This window comes from Gossypium raimondii, chromosome 9, assembly GCF_025698545.1.
Source record: "Gossypium raimondii isolate GPD5lz chromosome 9, ASM2569854v1, whole genome shotgun sequence".
Classification (NCBI taxonomy): domain Eukaryota; kingdom Viridiplantae; phylum Streptophyta; class Magnoliopsida; order Malvales; family Malvaceae; genus Gossypium; species Gossypium raimondii.
The window spans coordinates 45766454-45794433 of NC_068573.1; the positions used below are offsets into that span (position 1 = coordinate 45766454).

General features: G+C 32.8%; 5 protein-coding genes and 1 long non-coding RNA gene across 9 annotated transcripts; 5 read left to right on the forward strand and 1 right to left on the reverse strand.

Moving 5' to 3' along the window:
• The first annotated feature begins 1491 nt into the window (after positions 1–1491).
• On the forward strand, positions 1492–5603 carry LOC105800301 (tobamovirus multiplication protein 2A). 2 transcript variants are annotated; one of them, XM_012631336.2, is made up of 7 exons: positions 1492–1702; positions 2138–2428; positions 3095–3194; positions 3361–3441; positions 3531–3635; positions 4447–4653; positions 5167–5603. In XM_012631336.2, exons 2-7 carry the CDS (start codon positions 2196–2198, stop codon positions 5272–5274), a joined length of 834 nt encoding a protein of 277 aa, XP_012486790.1. In that variant the 5' UTR covers positions 1492–1702; positions 2138–2195; the 3' UTR covers positions 5275–5603. The 2 variants fall into 2 exon arrangements, with proteins under 2 accessions (XP_012486790.1, XP_012486791.1); XM_012631337.2 differs by having other exon boundaries at positions 2150–2428.
• A 1272-nt stretch (positions 5604–6875) lies between these two features.
• Positions 6876–10558, forward strand: LOC105800302 (type I inositol polyphosphate 5-phosphatase 2). 2 transcript variants are annotated; one of them, XM_052620979.1, is made up of 11 exons: positions 6876–7122; positions 7346–7391; positions 7477–7588; positions 7679–7768; positions 7877–7964; positions 8061–8165; positions 8244–8940; positions 9016–9200; positions 9284–9392; positions 9464–9612; positions 9918–10558. In XM_052620979.1, the coding sequence occupies exons 2-11, from the start codon at positions 7362–7364 to the stop codon at positions 10129–10131; spliced, it is 1779 nt and encodes a 592-aa protein (XP_052476939.1). In that variant the 5' UTR covers positions 6876–7122; positions 7346–7361; the 3' UTR covers positions 10132–10558. The 2 variants fall into 2 exon arrangements, with proteins under 2 accessions (XP_052476939.1, XP_052476940.1); XM_052620980.1 differs by lacking the exons at positions 6876–7122; positions 7346–7391; positions 7477–7588 and having other exon boundaries at positions 7740–7768; positions 7877–7959.
• Positions 10559–10641: 83 nt separating this feature from the next.
• Positions 10642–12938, reverse strand: LOC105800303 (tobamovirus multiplication protein 2B). 2 transcript variants are annotated; one of them, XM_012631341.2, is made up of 5 exons: positions 12687–12891; positions 11848–11913; positions 11685–11749; positions 11152–11242; positions 10642–11012 (listed from the first exon to the last, which is right to left on the reverse strand). In XM_012631341.2, exons 1-5 carry the CDS (start codon positions 12834–12836, stop codon positions 10965–10967), a joined length of 420 nt encoding a protein of 139 aa, XP_012486795.1. In that variant the 5' UTR covers positions 12837–12891; the 3' UTR covers positions 10642–10964. The 2 variants fall into 2 exon arrangements, with proteins under 2 accessions (XP_012486795.1, XP_052476941.1); XM_052620981.1 differs by lacking the exon at positions 11848–11913 and having other exon boundaries at positions 12687–12938.
• Positions 12939–14860: 1922 nt separating this feature from the next.
• On the forward strand, positions 14861–16953 carry LOC128032432 (uncharacterized). The gene is made up of 2 exons (XR_008188573.1): positions 14861–14926; positions 16491–16953. It is a non-coding gene; the product is annotated as an uncharacterized LOC128032432 (long non-coding RNA).
• Positions 16954–18632: 1679 nt separating this feature from the next.
• Positions 18633–19715, forward strand: LOC105800305 (beta-amyrin 11-oxidase). Its single transcript, XM_052620454.1, has 2 exons — positions 18633–19381; positions 19514–19715. Exons 1-2 carry the CDS (start codon positions 19089–19091, stop codon positions 19584–19586), a joined length of 366 nt encoding a protein of 121 aa, XP_052476414.1. The 5' UTR covers positions 18633–19088; the 3' UTR covers positions 19587–19715.
• A 3910-nt stretch (positions 19716–23625) lies between these two features.
• On the forward strand, positions 23626–27957 carry LOC105800304 (beta-amyrin 11-oxidase). The gene is made up of 8 exons (XM_012631342.2): positions 23626–23758; positions 25870–26001; positions 26087–26825; positions 26908–26997; positions 27073–27151; positions 27245–27351; positions 27433–27554; positions 27638–27957. Exons 1-8 carry the CDS (start codon positions 23676–23678, stop codon positions 27729–27731), a joined length of 1446 nt encoding a protein of 481 aa, XP_012486796.1. The 5' UTR covers positions 23626–23675; the 3' UTR covers positions 27732–27957.
• The last annotated feature ends 23 nt before the right edge of the window (positions 27958–27980 follow it).

Consider the following 27980-nt stretch of genomic DNA (forward strand, 5'->3'; position numbering starts at 1 on the left):
CTAATTTTTACATGTCATTTACACCTCATTTAATTAGATTTTTTAACCATAAATCCCTAAAATTCCAATTAAAAATTATTCAACCCTAATAAAAATTGTATCTTCACGTCTTTTCCCCGCTGCTATTATTTTTTTTTCCGGCAACTGCTTTGCTGCTTCATGTCTCTGCCCTGCTGCTATTAAATTTTTTTCGGCAACTGCATTGCTACCTCTTCACGTCTCTTTGCGACCCCTGCTGCTGTTATTTTTTTCGGCAACTGTTTTGCTGCCTTTTCACGTCTCTCTGCAACCCTGCTGCTATTATTTTTTTTTCCAACAACTGCTTTGCTGCCTCTTCATGTCTCTCTACAACTCCTGCTGATTTGCTTTGTTTTTTCGGCGTGGCTGCTACAATTAATTTTACAGGTGAGGTTTTTTTTTTCTATTATGCTAAAATAGATAAGAGAACAAGATAGTCAATGCTAGTTCCTAACAAATAAATAAATAGGTTAAACTATTCTTGAACAAAAAACGAACATCTAATCTTTAGGCAGCTTTTCATGTAACCTTCACCAGAGGGGTGATACATAAAATATTGTTAATTTTTTTAAAATGAAAAAAAAAATACATATTTTCTTGTCAAGACCTAATTTTTAATGATCTAACGTGAAATTTTCGGCCCAGGCCTCACAAAATTCATGAAATTTTTTAAATAAAAGCAACACATGTCACATAGCTTGAACTTAGAATTAGTTTAGGCATAAACACTTTAAACCAAATAATTTTAAAGGTTAATTCCCAGATTATAAGCCAAAATATTAAATTAATCGTTAAACTTCAGAAACAGAAACCTTAAGCTGAAGTAGTATTACAATTAATTCTTCCGTTAGTTTTGATGTTAAAGATTTAACATGCTTTTCTAAATATATATATATACTTAGATTAATAAATATTTTTAATCATATAAGATTCAAGTTGACATTTAAACTTTGCTTCATACGAAAAATAAAAAAGAATAGAGATAGAAAATTTGTTAATTGCTACGATCATATAGAAACATTTTTTCTTAACATCATGGTTTGGGACGGATTTTTTATTGAAAATTTTATATTTATGTTTTTAAAATTTTAAATTAATAAAGATAAAATTACATTTTGAGCTCCTTAAAAATGATAAAAAAATTAATTTAATCCTTTAAAAATTATAAAAATAAAACTATTAAAATGATTATAAAAAAATTATAATTTAATTTTTATCCTCATAAAAAGAATTTCTGAGTTGGGATCGAGACAATCAAAACACCGCTCCATCCCATTACCGGGATCAATGTCAAAGTTGACGGGTAGACTTACAAAAGGATAGATGAAAAAAGCAATTATAATTTAGTCTATAATTTGAGGACTTCTAGTGAAATTAATCCTAATTTTCATAACCTAACAACTTTAACCGAAAGGGGCAATAATGGCATTTAGACCTCACCGAATAAAATCCGAAAAAGGAAGTCGAAAAATTACGATGCCATCCTGTCATGACAAGAAAAATAGCAAAAATTGAAAAAAAGCGTCTTTATACGCTAAAAGATATATAAATTTTCCGCTATCGAGTCTCTTCCTCTCTTGTTTCACAAAAATCATCTCAGAAATTAAAAAAAATATATCAATTTAATTTTATTACTAAAGCGTAAAGATTCAAGCTTGCAATCGAATTCCTCATTTGAAATTCTGTAAGTGATTGATTCAATTTGTTTTTTTCGTGCGATGTTAGGTAGAAATTCTTTATATAATATTTTTAAGCATTGGATTGGTTTTGATTTTACTTGTAAAGATCGTTTGCATAAATCAGATGATTTCGTTGAGAAATTGTTTGGGATTTGACGATACCAAGAATTCTGGGAACCCAGTTTTGTTTCCTTAGAAAACCCAGTAATTAAACCTAGAATTCTGTACATTTAAGTGGTCTCCAGAATTTTATAATATAAAAAAAAATTATACTTTCTTCTTTTTGTATATAAAAGAAGCTACCTTTTTCCTGCTTTTTTATCAGCAAAAAATGTTTTATTGTTATTTTTCTTTCCAGATAAATATTTCAGTTATTCATGCAATATGTTGGTTTATTTATTGATATAAGTCTCAATGTGTTTTATTTTTCTTTGAACAAGTTGATGAAACAGGTATTAGAACTGTAATAAAGAGGATAAAAAAATATCATTGTTGAGGATGGCTTGTAAAGGATGCCTAGAATGCTTGTTGAAGCTGTTGAACTTCTTGATGACTCTTGTTGGTTTGGCAATGGTTGGATATGGGATCTACTTGTTTGTTGAGTACAAAAGAGCTGCTGATGTTGCCATGCTTTTGTCACCTGTGGGCACTGACCAAATACAGCTCGGTCGGCCCATGCTCATGGCCGTGTCTCTTTCGTCTAGTATTTTCGATAATCTTCCAAAAGCATGGTATGAGTTTTTTTCGCATTTCTTTATTAGTTTAGCAATGCTTGCATTAGTTGAATTAAAAATGTGAGTGTGTAGAACTTTGACGAAATGTCTGCATTTAGTAGAACTTTGACGCACTGTGCTTGAAATTCAGTCATGCTAGCTTGAATGAAATCGGCTTCTGAGATCCCCAGATACTGGTGGGATCATGTTGTTATGTACTGGTACCTAATGGATTGGAGGGATCATTATCGAAATGATTTTGAGGCTTCCTTCTAGGTATTCTAGTCTTGACATTTCCAATAGGATGGTTAGGACAGTTTCAAGGCAGTGAGAGAGCAATGCTAACCATTTGTTTGTCTGGGTTTTGAAAGACTGGGTTGATCTTGATTGAAAGTTCAAGGCCAGCTAAGCTGGAGCTTGAGCAGCTGTAATTTGTGTGTCATATTCTATCACATATTATGTTTTCCGGTCGTGATATGTATGCCAACCTCTTATTTTCTCATGGTCGTGTGTATTGGTGAAGGATCTAATGCTGATTATTAGATGTATTTTACTTGTTAGTGAATAAGTTTCAAAAGGAATTCAACTAGTTATTTAACTGTCCAATTTCTATTCCACTCACAAGTCTATATGAATTTTCTGCATGTTCTTTTGTGTTTAACTTTTCAATTTCTATTTTTGCAGGTTTATATATTTGTTTATTGGAGTAGGTGTGGTTCTCTTTGTTATATCTTGTTTCGGTTGTATTGGAGCTTCGACGCGGAATTTATGCTGTTTGAGTTGTGTATCCTATTTACTTCTTCGGTGTTTTCCACAATGGCAATTAAGAGATAGATATTGTGTAACATCCTAACAACATTATAATCCAGTAGTTCATAAATTGCTAATTTTTTAATCTCCAATCTTTTTTCTTCTCTATAATTATGATTGTTTTCCTTAAGGCAACATAGTATTCACTGTTGGTGGTCTTGTTGATCTTGGTGGAGCTGGGATGTGCTGCTTTCATATTCTTCGACAAAAGCTGGAAAGAAGTAATTTTTTCTTACTTTTTGGTCCCTTCTCCCCCCTATTTAATTGAAGCTGGTGTTTTTGGTTATCTAATTAATGCTAATTTCTTTAGGAACTCCCGACAGATAAAACAGGATATTTTGATATGATATATCAATTTCTGGAAGAAAATTGGAGTATTGTCAAATGGGTAGCTCTTGGAATTGTTGTCTTAGAGGTAAGTGTAACATGACTGATCCTAATCCTGAGGATTTGAAAATTTCTTCACATTCATGAACAATCACGCTCATTGACTTGCAAAAAACTGATCATTTAGAATATGCTAATTGTTTTTTTTTTCTCAGCCCTCAGAATTTGTTTCTTTGTATCGTCATTTAGCTTTGGGGAATATGATAGGATTCTTTGGGATAACAAAGCACGGAATAGTCTAGGACTTTCCTGTCCTTACTGAGTAGATTATCTGTTGCAAAAATATCTAGCATACAAAAAGAGATATACTCTTATTTAAATTCCATAATCAAGTCTTAAAGTTGAAAAGCATTCAATTTAACTGTACTAAAGCAAACTTGAAAACTTCATCAGCTATCATTAATTGGGAACATTGCATGTTTGTTTCTTTCCTGTGTGGATTATGGTTGAGATGATTACATATGACATTATAGTCCTAGATAACTTTTAGGAGGCCTTCATTTGGAGAAAACTGTTGGGTTATGATTCACCAAGGAAAAAATTAGTTGATAAATTGCATTACAAGATACTTTAGATGCATGAAAAAGGATAACGATTTGTTTTATGACTCTGTTTTCTGCTGGATGATAATGGCACAGAAATTGATTGATGGATGAATTCTGATATTTATTGCTTTGAACTGAAGTGACTTTGCTTGGTACTTCTTATACATCAAAATAAAGCCTTCAATTAATTGAAAAATGACACTGATTTCTCTCTTAGAATAACATCTGGGCCGATATAATTTCTCTGGTCATTAATTCTACTGATTTGGGTGTGAAATCAACTTTAACTTGCAGGCTATTATTTTCTTGTTAGCCCTTATGGTTAGGGCCGCCAATGTACCTGCTGATTATGACAGTGATGATGAGTTCATTGCACCAAGGCAACAAATCAGACAGCCTTTAATCAGGCCACCAGTTCCAGCTACAGGTGTTCCTGTTACTGGCAGCCTTGATCAGCGACCCAGCAGAAATGATGCTTGGAGTGCACGAATGAGGGAAAAGGTGATTTCTGTTCCAAAAATTCCTTCTCTTTGATGTAGACATATTGTTGTCCTGTCTGGTAAATTTTTGGTTAGACTAATTCTTACATTGTGCCTTGATTTTTCTCGAGGCTTCAGATCTTGTCACTGAATCAAGACTCCACTAAACATCAAGGATTTAGGATTAACATATAATCTGTATAGTAAAATCTTGAATCAAATGTTTCATTTACGAAGTGTATGTGTTTCTATAGCTGATATTTCCGACCATCAGAGCCCTAGTGCATAGATTTTATTATATTCGTAGTGTCTGTACTGGTGTACTCTGATATAATAGCTTCCTTTGACCCCTGTTTGGGATGGTCTAATTGAACTTGCCGCCAACTACCAACCAGTCCGGCCCCTACACAACCACCTGTTTGCTTCTATTTCCATGTTTTGTTCTCCTTACTGTTTTCCTCTGTATCATCTCTATTTTTCTCAACCTTTTGCTTTTGTTTGTTGCTCTAATATTGTTTCACTCGATGTATATCAGTATGGTCTGGATACGTCCGAGTTCACCTACAACCCTTCGGAGTCAAACAGGTACCAGCAGGCAGCTCCGCAACCAGCAGAAGAAAGCAGCTGTTGCACCATTATGTGATGATCATCTGGTTGGTTGGTTGGTTTCCGAAGGAAGGTTATTGCATTGTCGATGGAGTGACAACTTCATATTTTTCAGATGATGGTCTTATTTTGTTTTTGCTGAGTTTGTACACAATCTATAGGAGCTTTATGTGTTCCCCACTCATTCATTTTTCTAGAGAACATGTGTGTTTGTTCCCAAACGCATAACCACCATTTTGTGTGTAAAATTTGACTGCTACATTAGGGTTTGGCAATGAGTTGAATCCTGAGCCGAATGCAACTCTGCCCTTTTACTTATCTGTTCCTTCTCATTTTATGAATGGCAGTAAGCAGCAAACTTGTTAATGGAGCGAGCTTATGTATGTAGAATTTTATAATGCGAAAAACTGGCATATAATATACTTGAGTGTTGAAATTATACATACATACATACATACATACATACGATCCAAATCAAATGCGATCCGACGTGAGTAATTCTATTTGCTACTCCACAAACATTTATATATATGTTTATTATTATCCAATATTGAATTATCATGTGATATATACGAGCCATTGGGGTAAAGGCAGTATAGTATTAGTAGTAGATGAAGTTTTTAATATATGTATATATATATATATATATATGAAAACATTTTCACGTGAAAGCTGTAAAGAGTGATGGGAAACTTTGGAATAAGATTTTAATGGTATATATAAGGAAGCAACATGAATATATACAGTTCAAATTGCTTTATGATCTCGTGGTTGTGATCACCGTGAAAAAGATGGAATTAGAAAGCAATGGAGGAAAAAGAAAGCTTTGCTGTACTTTTAAGTTGGCAATCACATCTTTATAAAATCATAATATTCTTATTTACTTGAACACCAAGCTTAACTCATTTCTTTTATATAATCACTTTTAAAAGGTGGTATTTAATAAATTTGAGATTCAAATGCCAACATTTGCATCCTTTTCTATTGGGAGACAATGATCTCATAAACAAATATTCGTACTTTGGGAGCTAATACCTTCTTTGACTTGATTTTGTTTATCATAGCATGCATCTATCTAGGTAGGCAGTCTTTAGACAAACAAGTAGAGAAGAGAATAGATACTTCTGCAAAGGATCAAAGAGAGAAAAGGAATAATAATTATTTAAAGAATAAAAAAAGGTTAAGCCTATGGTTTATTTATTTATTTTTGCCTAACCTCAAGCATTATGTAATGGAACGATTTGATTAGGACTTTGAGCTGGCCTGACATGTTTTCCAGCTATAATATTGAGAATTTAGTACTGTTGTTTGGAAACTAATGGAATCCCTTAACAGTAAAACCTTTAAGCATAATTTCAGCATACATATAAATTATTTATTTGTCTATCATGTTTTTTTACATCAGAATGTAAACATAATTAAGAAAAAAAAATCATTTTAAGATGAACACTTCAAATGGAAGAATTTTTAATATTATTCTCCCTGTTCTGTCTTTCCTGTTTACTTATGTTCTTATTCTTTGCATGGCTGTTTTCCTAATAATCAACAACCTTCAAAATAAAATAAAAAAAGTATTTTTTTAATTTACTTTTTAAGTGAAAGAATAAAGCTGATGGGGCTTTTTAGTTGAAACCCAGAGAGAGCCGTTCAACTTCACATATGGGTCCGGTGATCAAACATTTTGTGGTTCCTAATGTTACAATTGATGAAATCAAATATTCAAATATCTACTATATATTTTCATGTATAACAATATGGTTTACTATATATTGATATAATTCAGCTCATGTTATAGTATATTTGATTACCCCATTTTGTTTAGCTACCTATTTCAAGTTATATGGTGGGGTCTAACTCTAACCAAATCATGGTTGCTGATGGAATGGTGATCAGTTTTTCTTTGCTCTTTTTATTTTCTTGACAATTATAGTTTCTTTTCTCATTCAGTGTTTGTGATTGTCTTAGAACATGCCATCTGAATCCAAGGTTCACTTTGATGATTTATGTGATTGGTTTAGGACAAAAATTCTGTTGTCTTAAAAGTGACATTTTTTTTTCTTTAGTTTTATGGGTTATTAATCTAAGTTTCTAAAGCCCTGTTTTCCCAGATTTTGATGTAAGATTATGAAGACTAGGAAGGGAAAGCGTTCTGAGGTAAAGAAAAAACTTCGGTGTTGCGTGAATTTATATAAACTGCAATGTTTTAATGATAAGCATGGTCAATTGTGTTCTATTTCAGGCCTTTTGGCCATCCATTGTGATGAAGAAATGGTTGAATATAAAGCCAACGGTGTACGATTTTAGTGAAGATGAGGTCGAGACTGAAACCGAAACCGAGAGTGAAGATGATGGTACATCATAATATATTTATCATTATCATAATCATATATTTCCTTAGATTTTCAGTTTCTTCAATGATGTTTTTCTGCAACTCCCACTAGCTTATTCCATTAAAGATTCAAGATTGAATGGTGGTGAGGATTATATCCACAGCACACTGCAAAACCAAGATTGCAGCAGCCAAATTTCAGGCAATTTTTTTAGTTAATTACTGTGAATTTATTTTGTTATCTACTACTAATTTGTCAATTCTAAACTTTGTTTCATATGGTTTTTCTTTTTGATGTTTTGTCATTTAGATTCGTCATCTACGGTTTATCGGTTAAGGCACCGGAGGGGAAAATCAGAAACTCTGCGCTTACAGTACATAAACACAAAGGATGTGAGGTTTGCCTGCAAGATTGCTTATGCTTAAAAGTGTAAGCCTTTAACTAAGGTGTTGCTATAAATTTCTTATTTGAAACAAATCATGGTTGCCTATAGGGTGACAATAGGCACTTGGAATGTTGCTGGAAGACTTCCATGTGATGATCTTATCATTGATGACTGGCTTTGCACCGAACAGCTAGCAGATATTTACATTATCGGGTGAGTATTTTCTTTCCCCGTCCAATCTTATAGCTGTGTTCAGCACATAGCCGTATATGATACTCGGAGTATTTGCAGGTTCCAGGAGGTGGTCCCTTTGAATGCTGGACATGTACTGGGGGCTGAGGATAACAGGCCAATTCCTAAATGGGAAGCAATAATTAGAAGAACTCTGAACAAATCTTTGAAACCTGAAAGCAAACATAAATGCCATAGTGCCCCATCTTCTCCTGTGTTACGGACGTGTTCTGTTGCAGATGCATTAGCAGATGAGATAGCTGCCCTGCCATTGGAGTATTTGGAGACTGCTAATGACTATGTCTGGCCTGAACATTCATTAGAGGAAACCCCAAAACTGGGGACAGCATTGAGCAGCTCAACAAGAATTGGGTTTAATCTGACAGACAATTTCACCACCTGCAACCCTCATGATGTGGGGTTAAAAGGGAGCCGATTGAGAAGATCACACCATAGTTCTGAAAACTTGGGTTCAATTTGTGTGCAAGAGGAACAGAAGCTGGAACAGGTTGTTGATTCCTTCTCCGAAATATCTGATGAGTTTTCTGAAGAAGAGGATGATAGTTTCTTGGAAGCAGCAATCGAGGAACATGGCAATGATAGGGGAAGATCAAGGACAAAGTACGTGCGAATAGTGAGCAAGCAAATGGTTGGAATCTACGTATCTGTATGGGTGAGAAAGAGGCTGAGGAAACATGTTAACAATTTGAAAGTCTCTCCTGTTGGTGTTGGTCTTATGGGCTACATGGGAAACAAGGTACCGTTACATGCCTCTCCATACTTTAATGTCTTTCAATCTGTGGTTGGCTTCATGGCATTTTGCTTTTTGCAGGGATCTGTTTCTGTTAGCATGACTCTATTCCAATCCAGGCTGTGCTTTGTGTGTTCGCATTTGACATCAGGTCATAAAGATGGAGCTGAACAAAGACGCAACGCCGATGTGTACGAAATTATCCGACGAACACGTTTCTCATCCGTCATTGATACAGATCAATCACAAACAATCCCATCTCACGAGTAAGCAAAATGTCAACCAATTTTCTTATCAATATATTCAACCTGAAACATTAATGTGTGCCAATGGTGGCCCCTGTCAACAGTCAGATATTTTGGTTTGGGGATCTGAACTATCGTCTTAGCATGTCGGACACTAAGGTGAGAAAGCTTGTTGCTCTAAAGCGCTGGGACGAACTACTCAACAATGATCAGGTCAGTATCACAATAACTTAGTTAATGGCTTCAAGAGAAACGACGTTAATGGCTTCGATTCTGTGCCACAGCTTCATAATGAACTGCATAGCGGGCACATTTTCAATGGATGGAAAGAAGGGGTCATAGACTTTCCTCCTACCTACAAGTATGAAATGAATTCTAATAGATATGTTGGCGAGAACCCTAAAGAAGGGGAGAAGAAGAGATCTCCGGCATGGTAAGCATGAGTTTCTACAAAAGTACCCGGACAAGAAACCTATGTTGCTCTGGCTCTTATTTTTCCATATCTTGACATGAGTATTGAGATATAACCCTCTGAAAACCCTTTACAAACAGGAAAAAGCTAAGAAAAAGTGAACATCCTTGTGTCGGACACATAAAGTGTCCAACATTCACACTCAAATCTGAGTAATTTAGCAAGAAACCAGATATCAGAGTTTCAGAAAGTTTCTGAAAGCACAACAGACCTGGCACAATGGTAACTGATAATTAATTAAGTTCTGTATATGCTTACCTTGGTAGGTGTGATCGTATACTCTGGTATGGTAAAGGCATAAAACAACTTTGTTATCAACGAGCAGAAATAAGACTCTCCGATCATCGACCTGTCAGTTCAATGTTTTTACTCGAAGTTGAAGTCTTGGACCATCGGAAGTTGCAGAGGGCTCTCAATGTTAGCACAGCTGCCGTCCATCCTGAGATTTTCTTTGATGAAAATGAAGACTTAGAGCTTTAGCATAAACCAGGCAATCAACCTCAAGAATCAAAGAGTTACTAAGCAAACAAGCGCCTTGACTGTTCTGCTCTGTGTCCAGCAAGTGTCGAGACTCCCTTCTTTTCCTGTTCTGTCACCACATTTGCATTCTCACACTACCCGTTGCTGTGTTCCATGTCGCTTTGCCATCTTTGCCTCGCTGTGGATCATCACCTCCAACATAAATGTAGGACTTCATTCATTGACTCATCAATTGCCCTCCAAAAGCATAAAATAAAGTATAGCTTGCAGATACTTATTAATTTCTCATTCCCTCTAGTCGAACCAGTATTTCGACCATGTGCTCTTAGGCAGCAGATTTTGTTGTACCATAACAGTTGTTGGCATACCATAATCTGCATGCCTTTGTTTACGAGATCATTCTTTTTATAAAAAGACTTTTAACGAACCGCATTTAACAAAGCCAATATCAAAAGTACAATAAGAGAAAGATCATAGTTTCAAAAGAAAAAAAAAAAAAGGAAAAATAACTGGAACGAATGATAGGGAACCTCATTTTACTTTAAAAAATCGGAGGGCATCCTTACAAGGTAGCAAGTAGAAACATGTTTCCAGTCTTCGGAGAAAGCAAAACAGAGAGGAATTATTCTCTATCATATTCAATGAGAACAGACAGCAAAATGAGACGTATTATGAGAATAGATGTACAAGGAACATGTTCTCCAGAGTAGTTGTACACTGCTCTAACTCAGTTTACAAAAGTTACAGATTAGAATCTTTCTCAGCTATGAACAAGAAGGTTTGACCTGATTAAAGAAACTAATGGCCGAGAGAACAGTAGTATGGCTAGGAACTTAAGGTGGTGATCCAACCTCGGGATGCTGATGTGCCTGCTGAGATTCCTGGGATAAAACGGGATTCAAGAAAGAGAAAGCAACTGAAAACTCACAACTTTTAAAGCATTTTCCGAGCAATTACTAGTTACATATGTTTATATATGTGCAAAGGCACAAACACTGAAATGTGCAAGAGAGGCCATACCGCTCGTGAGAGACGTGCTTGAGACAGAGAACTAAGCTGGCTGCTTTCCATATTTTCTAGTAACTGAATTACCGTTTTCAGATGTGGAACACTGCAAAATGAGAAACTAAAATGAGCCAAGGAAAACGGAAACATAGTACTATAGCTCAGTGATAATAGGCAGCAAAGGGAATTCACTACTTTCTGCACGAGACTATAATTCACAGTATAGTCAGTTGAAAAGGATGGATCTATCTACCAAATTAAGTAAATGGCTTCTTAATTGAGTGGCATTAACAAATGTCTACTTCACATTTAGGGTTTAAATACCATCTTGTGGAACATCTCTTGTACACGTGTCAGCAAGTTTACATCATTCCTAATTCCTAAATTAAATTACCAAACCTTTTTCCCTGACCTGTAATCTACGATAACACAACAACTTAACAACTTTCTTGCAAGTAATACTGGCTCACTGAATGATGCCGAATACTACATGCCATGCTAAAACAGACAATAACTGATGGTACAGCCTTGATGCACAAGATTTCAACCTTTGTAATCCATTATCAATATGAGCATCAAGTGATGAAATAGCCCTAGGCATCAGCTCTAACATCTGCATTCAATGAAACAGAGAAGACAGATCAAATTACAAAAGTTTGCAATTGATATTGTGTGTAGATATATTTATTATAGCGTGGAAGAGTCATATACCTGCCCTGTATTTTTTATTGTAGGAGTTTTGGCCAAAAGAATTTTAGGAAGTTTCATCAATTGGGTCTGTAGATACAAAGTAATCAAAGATATCATGGTGCAAAAAAATTCGAAAGATGGATTCAAGTGGCACACGCACATCAACAACCACGTAAAAGAAAGTTCTCCTTTTCTAGGTAAGAGTTTCAGGAGCTCTTAACTGAGTTTGCAACGTTGGAAGACCTATATGATAAAATATGGACAGGATCGTATGAAGGCAGATTCTTCAAGGAGTCTGTCAGATTACTGTAATTTACGATTTTGCTCCCTGCCTGTGGTTAAACTAAAAATACTATTCTAAATTATACCTCAAACAAGAGCTAGACCTGAAAACTGGTCAAATTTTAAGAAAAAGAAATAGTATGAATTAAACATATCAAATTTTGTAGATTATGCCTATTGTCCACATCAATGAACCTATATACATATATGCTAATGATACAAGAGACTCTGTTTTTCTTTTGAGCAAAATTAAGGCCAAAATTTTCAAAAAAAAAAAAATTCAAATGATGATCAGCTTTTGTCTGCTAACATTAACCCATAAAAGTTATCATTCTCTCAGTATCAATCTAACAAAACCCAACCCAAAAATTCAGTACTTTCATCTCCAGCTAAGAATCTAAGGCACCCCATACTTAAGATCAAACTATGACACCCAAAGGGGGAAAAGAAAGAGATAATTTTTCTTTGTCTTTGGGCAAAGAGAATTGATTAGGATATTAAAATTCACAATCAGAAACAGGAAATTAAAGGGTTTGTTAGATAGCTTATGCCAGTATTAAATAAGAAAAAGAAAATACCCGAGAAGGAGAAGACTGTTGCATGAGATGAAGGAGATTAGAGGTGGACAGTACGGCCTGGGAAATCTGTTCATTCACTGTTGATTTTGCTGTTCCTTCTCTGCTATTCGTCCCCGTCACAGCTCGACCTCCCCTTCCAGCTGTTGCCATTTTCTTCAACAAACCAGAAACCTCACAACAAAGCCTAAAGAACACAAAAAAATATGTACTCCAATTACTTGTGTTGTTAGGAGATAAAGCCCAATACGAGTCTCTGAGCCCACTCTAGCCTTGGAGCTTTTCCATTTTTGAAGAAGCAAATACCCATTTTCAGCCCAGGAACAAGGAGATTATTTACGTTACAAGTGTTATATTCGTCCTTAAGTGCATTGATTATATAGATTCATACCCTGAAAACAGTTTCTTCGTGGTGAAAAGTCTTTTCTTTTTTTTACAGGTTACTTTATTAATGGCATTTAAATGACCAACATTCGCTCTTACGTTAACCTGCAATAAATACACAATCCCTTTAACTTGTAACATATACCACCATTACTGAAAGCTCCTTCAACATTTTTAACAACTCGTATAAATTTCCAGCATAAAACCCATGCAACAAAACAAATCTATCCTTTGTTCCAATAAACCTGAATGGGTTATTTTAAACAGCAACAGCAGCAGCAGCAGACCCTTTTGCTCATCCTAGCATTAGCATTTGCCATAGCTATCACACCAGCTTTGTCAGTTGTCGGATGGGATGAAAGACACATGCCAGATCCAAGGGTGTGTTGGGCACAAATCAACAAAGCAGATGGATGCGAGCATGAAATCTATGCGCCCTTGGTTAAAAAGAAGATAAAGCTCAGCTATGCATGCTGTGAAGCGGTTCAGGGTATGTCGAGCAAGTGCAAGAATTGGATGTTTAATCATGGAAGGTTAAGTCCTGAGTTTGGTGATCAAATTAAAGGGTATTGCGCTACTTTGGGCGTCACTCTTCCACCCAGTTATCGAATTTATTACCCTGACAAAACTCCCCCTGGTCATATTGGATATGGAGGTTAAAGGATTTTTGAGTAATTGTTTAAAAGCTGAAAAATATAACCAATCTTGTTTAACAAGGAAGAAGAAGGGTTTATTTGTAGGAAGCAAAGATGAATAAATTTACCTTTATATAAAAGGGTGACACGTTAAAATTTAAATACTAGTATAATAATTTCGTGATTCTTTTTGTTAGTTCATTAAATTTGGTGAATTGAAGATGATGATAAATTCCAGAGTAGATGACATATTTTTATTTTTATTTTATTTTTTATATATTAATTTTAATATAAACTACATTATTTTTTTTTAATTTTATTTTTTATATATTAATTTTAATATAAACTACATTATGTAAAGTAGACCTGTTCATGAGTCGGGTTATCTATCCAGGCCCGAAAGGTTGCCTAAAATTTAGGAAGGTTTGAATAAAAATACTAAATCTGAAAAATGAGTTTTGACAAAAAAATTAGGCAGATTTAAAATATGGATTGGACTTAGGCTTGAACAATCAAGGTCCAAACCTGGTTCAACCCATTTTTAAATTTATAATACTTTATATTATATAATTTAGAGCATATTAAAAAATAAATCTATATTAAATGTATAATACTATTCTAATGTAAACATTAAAATAAAGTTGACCATATAAAAAAATTTAATAAATAAAAATATATAAAATTATTAACTATTAAAATAATATTATATAAATATTTTTTAATAAATGGAGACGTAAAATGAGTTTAGGTTAATTTTTTACAAATATGAGCAAAATTTTAAGTTCAGGTTCAGGTTTGAATAAATATAAAATATGTTAATATCATACTAAAACCCAGCTCAAATTCGACTCGACTCAATCCATGAACACCTCTATTACAATGTAAGCGAGTTAATACCTATACTATAAAAAATATAAAATTATTTTTTATCTTTATTTTTAGAGAAAAATTATTTTCTATGTTTAACGAAGAAAAAGACTAAATTTCAATTATGTTGTTTAACGAAGAGGTGAAATTTCTAGAAAGTGGAAACGTGAATGGAGATGCAAAGAAGATTAAATTGTATGATACATAATTTAATTATTTATTAATCAGGTGGGGTCAAAATGGTAATTTCATTTAAAACAGAGGATATTAAAAGCTTCCATTTAAGACCAAAAAAATGGAGGATTTTGTTCAGACACGGTCAAATTATCCAGTTTTTTCTTTTACCATCCAAAAAAGGTACGATTTTTTCGAGAATTGTTTTACGATTTTACACCCCTTTGGATTATTTATTTTCTGCTTTCTTTTCACAAATTTATTTCTGTAAATTCTACTATTGGCTGATACCATGATCCTCGTCCCGTGATCATCTTAACTGCCCTTTTTCCCGTTGGTTCATCGGAAACCCTAAGGAACCGGTTTTTCTAAATTCTGTGAACCCCTATATTTCTTCTTGTTTATTGGAGCCATGAAAAGTTTAACCAATCAAAATATCGTAATACTAACTGTTAGAGTATGGGTTGATAAATAGGAGGTTTCTTTTTCCGTCTTTTTAGTTGAAGGGGAAAGGAGGATGTTTCCCTGGTGATTCAAAATTCGTGAGCTTGACGGGAGAACTGATGTGGGTATTACGGGGAATTTGAACTCATTTTCTTTTTCTTTTCACAATAAATTGCTGTTTGATCTGCTGGGTTTGAAGTTTTACTCTGTAATTTGAAATTTATTTCCATTGGAGAATGTGCTTACTGCAGTCTTACATTTAGATTCTGTTGTTAGCTGTGAAGAAAAGCTTTAGTATGTCACTTTTAGTTGAAAATTCTTTCTATGATAGGTAGATGAATTTCAGATAGTGGGGAGATGTTTATATGTATATATAGAACTTTCAAATGCATTGTTGCTGTCGAGCATGTGGGTTCGAGCATGCTCAAATGTGTATTATTCTTTGACTTAAGGGTTTGGGGGGCTTATGGGTTGTATAGGAATTGTATCAAAAAGGAACTTTCAAATTCACCCTTATATAGGGATCCAACAAATCTAGGAATTTGAAAGTGATCATGAAACACTGCCTTGTTTATTTGCTGTCATGATTTTGTTTTCCAAAAAGATCTCTATTTGAAGTTTCTTGCTTATGAGTCCTAGTAATTTGGTTATCCAAGTTCTTTCTCAAACTCTCTCTTGACACCTTGATGACGGGTTGTGTGTAGCTGGACTTGTTATACCTACTGTACCTAGTAATTTGGTTTTGACCGATGTTATGTTGTTTCTTATTTGTATGAAACATGTGATTCCGTAGTGATAATTCTTTTAATTTATCCCAAAGGCAAGAGATGTGCTCATATACGGGTCGCTACTTGGCAGTGTTGAGATTAACAGAGAAATAACCCAGTAATAGGCGTGTGGACTCAGAAAGCTAGTTTTGGGGGCTTAATCTTATCTCATTGATGTCTTGTATCTGCCCATCTATGAATTAGATTTGCGGTATATAGAATTGTGAATGGGTAAGTCATGAGCTGATGAGATAAAAAAATGTCACTTAGATATATTGATAAAATGGCCTTCTAGTCCACGAGTTAGCCCGAACAATGCAAGCATGCATATGTCGCTCGCCTTTACTGTCCCAACTCCTAATTTAGTGTTTCCTCTGATGTTAGATCGGGTCTATGTATGAAATGTGTCATTTCTGAATGTAATTGAATGGCAATATGATGTTTCAAATGACAGGAATCTGTTCAAGCTGTATATGCTCTACCGTTGTCTTTATCCTTTGATCAAAATAAGATTCAAGTTTGGTTTTCGATTGCAGGAGAAAATTGACATTATATGGATAGTAAAGTACCGTCTGAAAAGTTTACTCAGGAGCTAGCTCGCGAGTTGCTTATTGCGATATCTTATTCTGTACCTGGTACTGATCCGAATTCAGATCATGCATTGAAAATCATAGATGGTGCAAATGGCGCTGTGGCTGCAATCGACAAAGCTGAAAAATATAGATCTGAACTGATTTCGATATCCGATACGTCTCCTGATGCTCAAGTGCCTCCTGTTGTGCTTGGGAACCATGCAGGTTAAAGGAGACAAAATTGTAATGGGAGATTTTAATACATACAGTGGCTGTTAATGATTTCTAGAACTGAACTTGTTGTAGTGTTGTGTGATTTTTACACCTAATGTGGATTTGTTTCGCTTGTGATTCTCCCCGTATCAATGTAAATAAGGAAACATACTTTTGTAGAGACCATGTTGTGTTAAAAACTCAAATTTCTGAACCTGATAGTCTTCTCTGCTACCTGTTATTTTTCATCTTCGCACTCAAATTTTGTTCATTTTGTTATTTGCTAACCAAATTTCTTCTGTCTTCATATTCATTCTTTTGTTATTTAGTGACCAAATTTAAATTTAAAATTTCTTTAATTTTCAATATCATCCATTGTGGTTCAGTGGTTAGGATATTTGGCTTTCACCCAGGAGACCCAGCTTCCATTCTTCCGGCAATATGTTTTGTTTTACTTTTCCAAAAAAAAAGGATAATATCACATTTGGGACTTATATTTTCATAAATTGTTCAATGTGGTACTTATATTTTCTAAATAATAATTGAATTAAGGCATACAAAACTTGAAGTAAAAAAAAAAATAGGGAAATTGGTGAAATTACCTGAACTCAAAGAAGAAAATATATGAATAGATTAGTTCTTCGGTGACACGCTTCCTGTTTTGATTTTGATTTTAGCTCAGCCAAAAAATTAAAAGATGAGCTCAATGGCTAAAAATGATTATATTTTAATATTTTTTACTTTTTGAAATTTTAGAATTAGAACTAAATTAATAAATTCTGCAAATATCGAGGGTTAAATTTATTAAAATTTTTAGAATTTGAACGAAAACGACAAATTTTGTAAATAATAAGGGCTAAATTATTAATTTTTTGTTTAAAATCAAATTGATAGAATGTATAAAGATTAAATAGCTAAATTTGTTATTAGACTAATGAAAAAGCCCACATCAGTTCTTGTCACTCTCACTCATCTAATGAAATTAGCGAGAGAGTGACTAAAATATTTAATTTCAAAAAATTTAATGAGTACAACAAAAAATTGTATAGTTGTGTGACTAAAATAAAACCAAAGGCGTAACAAAAAATTGAGTACTACCATTATTACTAACATACATATTAGCTAGATTATCAGTTTCTTTATTATAATCTCTGGAAACGTTTTGTATCGTTCATAGCGATAATTTAGCTAAATGTAGATTACTTCTTCTAACCAAGGCGGAGTTCGACACCCTAGTAGCACTCCCTTGAATAGCTTGTACCGCCTCTAGACTGTCTGAAAAGATAAATACTCTTTGAAATCCCTTATCAATAGCATCTAAAACATAAATCTTGACTATAATTCAGCATCTAAAACAGAACAAATCCCTACAAGCTGATTATATCCAAGAATCCATCTTCTTTTTTTATTTTTAAATATGATTTTGAATGAAAAATGACATATAATTTTGTATTAAAAGATGAATATAATTATTTTAACACTTGATTTTTGAGTTTAATAAAAAAATAGTTAAAACATTTAAGAGGAGTTTAAAGATGATTGAGAGCAACTTTATACTATAAACAAAGAAACTCAAGGGCAAAGACTAGGGGGGAAATATAGAGAATTAAAGAAATGGGATTAGTTTTCTTGTGGTTGATTGTTGCAGTAATTGTGGGAACATTTGTTCTTTCATTTGGATCCTTAAGAAACCAACTGAGCGGGACAGGAACCTGCAAAACCCTATTCTTCAAACTCAAAGGAAAAATATATATTACTTATTTTAAAATATTTGAATTATTAGAATTAAATTGTATATTTTTAAGATAATAAAAATATAATTTTATCATTTTAATAATCTAAATTTTTATCATTTTTTAAAAGATTAAATCAAATACGGAACAACAGCTACTCTCTCCCTCCCGGTGATATGGGGTGGCCATTGATCGGGAACATGAGGTCTTCCGTAAGAGCTTACAAATCCCAAAATCCAGAATCCTTTATCGGCAATTTGAAACGAAGGTTTAAGTCTCTACCATAATCAGGCTTCTTAATATTTTAAACAAATCTAAGATGGAAGCAATCCAGGTACGGTGAAACAGGGATTTAGAAGACCAATTTGTTTCGGAACCCAAGCATCATAGTTTGTAGTCCGGAGCTATGCAGGAAGGTGTTGACAGATGATGAGCAATTTCATTTTGGTTACCCTCTTTCAAGTCTAGTTCTGGATGGAATGCCATCGGATCACATATCGGGTTCGGGTCACAAGCGATTTCACGGGCTAACAACGAGCAGTCCCACTCGAAACGAACCGCTCATATAGGGAGTGTTGAAGAAATCGTTACCAGTGCACTGGAAGAATGTAGTAAGATGAAGGAACCAATCCTTTTCTTCCATGAGATGAATAAGATTGTTTTCAATACTGTTATCGCATCAATGGAGAAGTCTTATACAGATTTATTCTCTGGATTATTTTGCACTCCTATTAACAGCCCTGGTTTTGCATACCATAAAGCAGTCAAGGCAAGGAAGAAGCTGGTGAAAGAGATTCAAGGCGTATTGGGTGAAAAGAGAGAGAGGAAACGTAATGACCCAAACTCAAAGATCATATGGACCCTGAAATTTATCCCAACCCAAAAGAATTCCTTCCTTCAAGATGGGATGTAAGTAAAATGCAGATTTCCCATTAACCATTGTTCAATAAACTTAAATTACACTGAGGATACACAAAACAATAGCTTCTTTTTTTTCTTTTTTTTCTTTTTTTTTTTAATCTGGGTTTTAAATGTTTACAGGGTTTTAAACCCAAGGCAGGAGCTTTTCTACCCTTTGGAGCAGGAAGTAGTACTTGTCCTGGAGCTGATCTAGCCAAACTTGTGATCTCCATTTTCCTTCATTGTTTCATCCTTCACTATAAGTGGGTTTACTTACAAAAATTTCTAATCAAATTATACTTTTCATATCTGTACTGTATTCAATTTGGAAATTTAGTTTTTAATTTAGTCCTCCAATATTATATTTAATCAAAATTGATAGCACAGTAGGAGGACAAAATTATATCAAATTAAAGTTCTAAATTAAGTACAATACAAAGAAAAGGAAACCAAATTTGACCTTTTTCTTTTCAATGATTACAATTTAAAAGGTTAAAATGCAAGTTTTGTAATATGCAGGCTTGGGCAACTTAATCCAGGAGGCCCTGTTAATTATTTGCCTTGTTCACCAGATCCAGCTGACAACTGTCCTGCCAGAATCATTAAGATCCGTTGATTATGCTCAGGATTGTTACTAACTTCTACTTTAGTTTACAGGTATAAGGTTCCCCAGCAAAGACAACCCATGTAATAAAAAAGACAACTTGATTCAGATGCGTCTGTTTCTTTTCGATAGTTATAAATGGAAGAATACAAAGTGACCGATAAAGTTGATCGTTGAAGTCCCCATTTTAAGGTCAAGAATGCAAATTTCAACTTGAAGAAGCGCATTTATTAAAAGGCTTTCTATTCCATATGGATTAGTGTGGCTTGAGGACACCCTAGGTGTAAAAAAATGACAAAAGTAAAAGATTTTTTTTTTCCAACTAATTTGGGTTTTATAGGTAGACATTTACGAATTTTAGAGCTACTCCATATATAAAGTGAGGATCGAAACTTTGATCACTGATTAAGATAAAAAAGAAATTTTTTTTTAATTTAGTGTGATTTACATGTACTATAAAATGATTACACCTTGGAATAGTTTTTAGAAATTGTTTATAAAAACTATAAAAAATCTTTGAAAATTATATTAAAGTTGAAGTAGAGGAATTTAATAAAATTTCTAAAACAAACATTTGTAATATATTTAAAGGAATAAATCTATTAAATAAGTATTTATGTGCTGAGGCTTTAAGGAGATATTCAAGTCACCAAATCTTTTATGAAGTTTAACCAATTAATCTTTTTCGCTAAAATTTTTGGTGAGAAATTTTGAAATTTTTAAAATTTCACTTAATAGTCATCTAATAATAATGTCGAAAATATTAATTATGGTTTTTTCTTAAAACATCCATTCAAATTTATCATGATAAATTTTTTGTTGGAATAGTGTTCTTGAAAAAATTGACAACAACATGTTGACTGAAATAGTTAACAATATTAACTATTTAGACTAACTAATGACATTATAAAAGTAGAGAATCAAGTTATGCCAAAATTAAAGTAAATAGATTCGATCTCAAGTTTTAACATAATTTAGGACTAAATTGAAATTTGACCATTGTCTTATAATATAAGAAAAGCAATAAACCCAAAACAAATAAGAAGCCACATGACTATCTCTAAGACTCTTAGAGTATTCAAATTATATATAATCATATGATGCTCTAATCCGAAGTTAATGATATTAATTATTTAGATTGATTAATAACATTATAAAAATATAGGATTAAATTATGTTAAAAATTAAAAATATATAGATTAAATCTCAAATTTAAGCATATTAAGGGACCAAAAGTAATATTTAACTATTTTTCTAAAATGTAAAAAATTATGAATATGCCATGTGTTCCTAAATAATTAAAAACTAAACTAGATTTTATTAAACTCAAAATCAAGTTTATAAAATTCTCTTAAATGTTAACTATTTTTATTTAATAATTTCAAAATTATGAACATGTCAATAGTTAATAAAAATAGTTAACATTTAAGAGGATTTTGAGTTTTTGATTAATAAAATGATGAATGCACGAATTGATTGTGTATAAATTAAAGTAAATAAAAAATAAGGAGGGTTTATGTGAATTTTCACATCTAGGTATGCTTTTTTTCTTGCTACATGTCAAATTTTTATAGTATGAACTCATTAAAACCTAAGAACCTATAATATATAATACTAATTTGCAGACCTATGAGATACACGAGCTAATAGTGTTTGTTAATGTAATTGCTTTTAAAAGAAATAAAAAGTAGTGTAAATTTAATGTCAACATAAAAAAAATCGATAAATATATTAATAGTATATAAATAAAATTATAATAAATAGAAATATCAATTGTTAAAATAATTCAAAAAATTTGGATTTGAAATATTAAAATTATTATAATAAATAGATATAACCCATTTTTATTATAAATTTTGTCCTAACAAAATATTAATTTATGACGAATAATTATAATTAAATTTTAAAAAGGAATTTTATTATAAAAATAATAATAAGATCAATTTAAAATTATAATATACGCATAATAATTAAATTATGTTTAAGATGGTTTAAAAGGCAAGAAATAAAATAGTAGTTTATCTAAAGTGAAAGTAAGCGCTTTAAGCGAGAAGTACCATTTGTTTATTTAGAACTTGTAATATATAATACTAATTGTTTATTCCATACGATGCACGGATTGATTATGTGTATTAAATATTTTGTATTTAGATAAAATATAAAACTACTTAAATTTAATATACAAAACATAATTATTTGCATTATGTTTATATAGATTTTTAATTTAAAATAAATATGGAAAAAGGATAAGAAGCAGGTTTGGCAGGCTTTGGTATGAGCAGCCGGCTTCAATTAATCACTATTCATTCAAAGTCTGATAATGCCTAACGCGTTAATTATGGGAGCTGATACGTCGAAAACAGATTTAAAACATTAGGCAAATTGGAGTCTACCCATGTCGCACGGTTGAGCCATAAAAGCACTGTAAATATCTAAAACTCTCTCCATATTAGAGGTGTTCATGGGCCGGGCCGGTCCCATAAAAAAATTTCGGCCCGGGTCATAGGCCCGGGCCTGGCCCAAAATATGGGCCTAGAATTTTGCCCAGGCCCGGCCCGGGAAAAAATCCATAAGCCCGTGCCCGGCCCGGCCCGGCCCGGCTTTTAAATAAATACCAAAAATTTATTTTAAAAATTAAAACAAAAATTAAAAAAAGTATTTTAAAAATATTTTAAAATTTAAAAAGTATTTTAAAAAAAATTAAAATTTAAAAAATTTAAAAAAAGTATTTTAAAAGTATTTTAAAATTAAAAAAATAAAAAATAATAAAAATATTTATTATATTCGGGCCGGGACTTGTTTTTTAATCGGGACTCGTTTTTTTGCCCAAGCTCATATTTCGGACCTATATTTTTACCCAAACCCTCCCATATTTCGGGCGGGCCGTCGGGCCGGGCCGGGCCGCCCGGCCCATGAGCACCTCTACTCCATATCTCTACTTACTATTATTTAAATTTTTGGTTAAGTTAGTGTCACCCCCAATCGAGTTATCAGCACGGTTAGAATAATTACAAAAATATCATTCTATAATATAAATACGTTATATTATTTAAAGATACTTTAATTTTTTTATTTAAAAAATATGCATATTTTTATATATTTTAATTTTATTATACACACTTTATTACTTTCATCAACTGTATACTGTGCTATGATTTAAGTTTCTGATTGAGTTGGTGTTACCCTCAATCGGATCACCAACTCAGTTGAAAAATTACGAAAATGCCCTTTCACATTTAAAATAAATTTTATTATTCGAGGGTACTTTAGTCTTTTTATTTAAATAATAATAATATGCTTATGGTGGGATTTGAACCTGAACCAATTGCATTAGTAAAACCTTTAACTCGACATCGACTTAAGATTGATCAATACTGACTCATAAACAAATTAATTTTTTTTTAAAATTTATTATCGTACATATTTCGTGTATCACTATTAATTAATTTCCATGTACATGTTTCATTCTTTATTATAAGTTATTTTTAGAGGCACGTTTATGTTATATATTTGTGATTTCCACGCGTATACATGTGTGATAAGTTTTCAAGTATAAATTAAATACCTAAATTTTGGTAATCGAATTGGATGTTTATTTAATGCAAAAATTTAAAATTTATGGGTGCATTTAATTATGAGTTTTGTACTATAAATCAGAGCTCCTATACTTGAAAACCCAAAACACAGAGAAGTGAAGAAATGGAGTTAGATTTGTGGAGAATTGCTATAATTGTGGCAACATTTGCTGTTTCATTTGGATTCCTTAAGAAAGCCTATGAGAGGTAAATCCTTATATGTTTGAATTTTTTCTTTTTATTCCTAGAATTCATCTTTCTAATTTAATTAAACTTAAACAAACTATTTCTTTCTAAAATAAAACATTAAATCTTTTAAGAAAATAAAAATATTAAAACTAAAAGCCAATATTAAAAAAATAGATACGTGTCAAATAATAATCTATTAGGGATTCTTTTCAATATATTTTTTGACATCATGATAAATTTAGTCCTTAATATTTTTATTTTTTTTGTTAAATTAGCCCCCTTTTTTTAGCTAAATTTAACTATTAACCTTTCAAAAAGAGTCAAATTATTTTTCTTTAACAGAAATGCTGACTAAGATGTTAATTTTTTAACGACGTTGGTGTGCAAACCCGTGTGGTGGTCTACGCGTACTTTATGCTAACACAACATTATTTGTCTTATATGTCACATCAATAAATAATTTAAAATTGTAATAATATTAAAAATTCAAAATTCAAAAAATTAGCATGAAGTACATGTGGACTGCCATGCTTAAAAATTTAGCATTTTAGTTAGTATGTTTGTTAAAAAAATCAATTTGACTCTGTTTCAAAAAATTAATGGTCAAATTTGACTCTTTTTGAAAGGTTGAGGATCAAATTTAACTCAAAAAAGGAATATAGGACAAATTGAAAAAAAATGTTGACATTATCAGTTTCAAATTATTTGATAAATTTAGCTTATTCTTTTTATCATTGTTATCAAATATACAATTCTTACAATTTTTTTATATGCATAAATTCAAAATTTGATCCATAAATTTTAATTTTATATAAATATATTTCTCTACCTTTATATACCATTGGTTCTTATTTCGGTTAAAATATTTAGGTGGATATTTTTCTGAAAACACACAAATTCTCTAACTCATGTTAGCATCATAATCGGAATAGTGACTAATATAAGCTATTTGGATTTCCTAATTGCATTATAAAAATAAGAGAATCAAGCTCTGGGCCTGGAAATATCGAACTCAAGACTGAAGAATGGAGCAGGGGAATAACCCAGGTATAAGCCATTTCCCGCATCTCCAAGCCACCTTCGCAATTTCAGCTTCAGGGTCTTACCCCTTAGCACTAATAGCTTGTCCATGAATACCCACAGCAGGCACACCGGAAGGCAGATTGGAATTAGACACATTATTGCGCAATAAGTATAACTTCCAAATTCTTGATTTTGCGTTGCTCCGTAAGCTTGACCGCATAAGGTTTCCACGGCACCAGCAAATCCCGACTTCAATTCTCAGCAGATAAATAACCGGTGTTAATTAGCATTAGATCCGCCTTATTACTTTTTCAAACCAATGTTTTTGGAATCGGTCGAATTAATCCTTTTTAAAATCGAACTAATGATCGAATTAGTTAGACTATAATTCTGAATTTGACCCTTTTAAAATAAATTAATTATTAAAAATATTTAAAAATTTAAAATTGTTTTAACAGTTGATTCAAATAGTTTTTTTAGTTTAACTCAACTGTTTGATACTATATCGCAAGTAACTAATTTTTTTCTAGATGGACACCCCAACTGAGAAAGTGTTCAAATTATCATCTCGTCTCATTGTTTCAAAAGATTTGGGTTGTACTTACTTTAACATTAAGGACCAAAGTCCAATTCAGACCTTTAAAATATCTTAAAATATTTGAATTAAATGTTTAAAATATTGGTATTGTATTAATCAAATCTTTTGTTAGTTTAGACGTCACTTTATGTACATTTAAATATTACATGAAGCATATTTAAAATACATCTGGATTTAAATTTGAAGTGAGGATATGATTAATATAATATTGAAACATTGAAACAACAATTAAATTTTTTGATATATATTATTATTTAATGTAACTTTAATACAATTTTTTAATAAATTGTTTTTAATAACATTTTAATGTAAACTCATTTTTTAGAGCATATCGAATCAAATTTGAAAAAATTGATTTAAACATCTTATATGTATCTGACCCGAATCCAATCCAAGCTTCTAATTTCATCAGAACTAATCTTATTGCACATCGAAAAGGAGCATTAGAATTTTTATGTGATAATTAACCTTTCACTGGAAAAATTAATGAATGATAAAATGTGAATAGGTTAGGGCAGCAGCAGCTTAAGTCTCTCCCTCCAGGTGATATGGGATGGCCATTGATTGGGAATACGTGGTCTTTCATAAGAGCTTACAAATCCCAAAACCCAGAATCCTTCATCAACAATTTGCAGAAAAGGTCTCTTGCCAACCCTGCTTTAATTTAATCTCCAAACTAAAAACCTTCTTTAAAGGAAAAAGAACTAACATGGAAGCAAATCCAGGTACGGTAAAACAGGGATTTACAAGACCCATTTGTTTGGGAACGCAAGCATCATAGTTTGCAGTGCGGAGTTATGTAGGAAAGTGTTGACAGATGACAACAACTTTCAATGGGGTTACCCTGTTTCAAATCTGATTCTGGGTGATCATGTGCCATTCGATTACATTTCTAGTCACAAGCGACTTCACAGGCTATTGACCACGGCTCTCAATCAACACCAACCACCTTCATCGCATTTAGGGACCATTGAGAAAATCGTTATCAACACACTGGAAGAATGGAGTAAGCTGAAGGAACCGATCCTTTTCGTTCCTGAGGTGAATAAGTTTGTGTTCAAACTCATTATAGACATCTTGCTTGGCTCTGGAACTGACGATACTCAAATTGCATCCATGGAGGAGTATTATAGAAAAGTATACTATGGATTACATACCACTCCCATTAACATCCCTGGTTTTGCATATCATAGAGCAGTCCAGGCAAGGAAGGTGCTGGCGAATAAGATTCGAGGTGTATTGGGTGAAAGGAGAGAGAGGAGATGTAATGACCCCAACCCAAACACAGGCATAATCGACTTTATTGAGAAAGCTGATTTTGAGGATGGGAGAGCAATGAACCATGAACTCCTTGTTGGTTTATTAATCGGGCTCTTCATTGCTGCTCGTGAAACTACATCTCGAACGGCTATATGGGCCACCATCCATCTTCATAATCATCCCCGTCTGTTGCACAAGGCCAAGGTGAAATGGGATTTCGGTCTTTTACCCAAAACAACTCATCTGTTTTAACTTTTTTATTGGATTTCAAATTCCAATTTTTCAGGAAGAGCAAGAGGAAATCGTGAAAAGAAGACCTTCTTCCCAGAAAGGTTTAACCTTCACCGAAATTAAACAAATGAAATATCTATCCAAGGTTAGAATTAAGATTTATATGTTCATCAATCATTTCCACTTGCAAATATGAAATCACTGTTGTATAACTTTTTAGGTGATTGATGAGACACTACGAATAGGCGCCAATGTTTTTTCAATCTTTCGAGAAGCAAAAAATGAAACTTATCTCAATGGTTAGTTTCTCTATAATTTCACCATATCCACTCTACGTGTTTAATTACTCATTTTCCCAGTTTTAGAGTTGCTTTTAATATGTTTTTTTAAAGGCTACCTGATACCACAAGGCTGGAAAGTGTTGGTATGGACAAGTGCAGTTCATATGGACCCTGAAATTTATCCCAACCCAAACCAGTTCCTTCCTTCAAGATGGGATGTAAGTAAAATGGTGAAATAATGACCTCGTACCATGGCATTGTAATAACTATGCTTTTTTTTTTCTCAAAAATGTTTCCAGGATTTTATACCCAAAGCAGGGGCATTTCTACCCTTTTCAACAGGAAGTAGTACCTGTCCTGGAGCTGATTTGGCCAAACTTGAAATCACCATTTTCCTTCATTATTTCCTCCTCAACTATAAGTGAGTTTGGCTTAATTTCTTTTTAGTAATGTACATTTTAGGTCACTGTGTAAGTTAAAATCTTTTACTTTCATAATATGCAGGCTTGAACAACTTAATCCAGGAGGTCCTGTTAATCATTTCCCTTCACCAGATCCAGCCGATAACTGTCCTGCCAAAATCATTAAGATCCGTTGATTATGCTTTACTACTTTAGTTCATAATAAAAAGGTTCCCAGCTTCTAATTTCCAGTTTTAGTGTAGCTAACACAGTCTATGCAATAAAAAAGACAAACATGTGTTCAGTTCTAGGTGCCTTCCATTTTCTATTTCTTTTATAGTTATAAACAAAAACAAGAATATGTATGTTTCTCTACCACTTTAATCTTTATATTTTAATTTGATCTTTTTTTTAGTTCGTGAACTTTTTGAATTTTAAAATTCTGG

Bases quoted from the DNA above. Each gene is read 5' to 3' on its own strand.
- LOC105800301 (XM_012631336.2), top strand. From the start codon at position 2,196: ATGGCTTGTAAAGGATGCCTAGAATGCTTGTTGAAGCTGTTGAACTTC. The intron at 3,195-3,360 runs GTATCCTATTTA...AAGGCAACATAG, and splicing joins ATTTATGCTGTTTGAGTTGT to TATTCACTGTTGGTGGTCTT. The intron at 4,654-5,166 runs GTGATTTCTGTT...GATGTATATCAG, and splicing joins GTGCACGAATGAGGGAAAAG to TATGGTCTGGATACGTCCGA.
- LOC105800302 (XM_052620979.1), top strand. From the start codon at position 7,362: ATGAAGACTAGGAAGGGAAAGCGTTCTGAG. The intron at 9,393-9,463 runs GTCAGTATCACA...TCTGTGCCACAG, and splicing joins AACTACTCAACAATGATCAG to CTTCATAATGAACTGCATAG. The intron at 9,613-9,917 runs GTAAGCATGAGT...TTACCTTGGTAG, and splicing joins AAGAAGAGATCTCCGGCATG to GTGTGATCGTATACTCTGGT.
- LOC105800303 (XM_012631341.2), bottom strand. From the start codon at position 12,836: ATGGCAACAGCTGGAAGGGGAGGTCGAGCTGTGACGGGGACGAATAGC. The intron at 11,243-11,684 runs GTTGAAATCTTG...CTCATTTTGCAG, and splicing joins ATTGATAATGGATTACAAAG to TGTTCCACATCTGAAAACGG. The intron at 11,013-11,151 runs GTATGGCCTCTC...GTTTTATCCCAG, and splicing joins AAGCACGTCTCTCACGAGCG to GAATCTCAGCAGGCACATCA.
- LOC105800305 (XM_052620454.1), top strand. From the start codon at position 19,089: ATGAAGGAACCAATCCTTTTCTTCCATGAGATGAATAAGATTGTTTTC. The intron at 19,382-19,513 runs GTAAGTAAAATG...AAATGTTTACAG, and splicing joins TCCTTCCTTCAAGATGGGAT to GGTTTTAAACCCAAGGCAGG.
- LOC105800304 (XM_012631342.2), top strand. From the start codon at position 23,676: ATGGAGTTAGATTTGTGGAGAATTGCTATAATTGTGGCAACATTTGCT. The intron at 26,002-26,086 runs GTCTCTTGCCAA...AAGCAAATCCAG, and splicing joins ATCAACAATTTGCAGAAAAG to GTACGGTAAAACAGGGATTT. The intron at 27,152-27,244 runs GTTAGTTTCTCT...GTTTTTTTAAAG, and splicing joins AAATGAAACTTATCTCAATG to GCTACCTGATACCACAAGGC.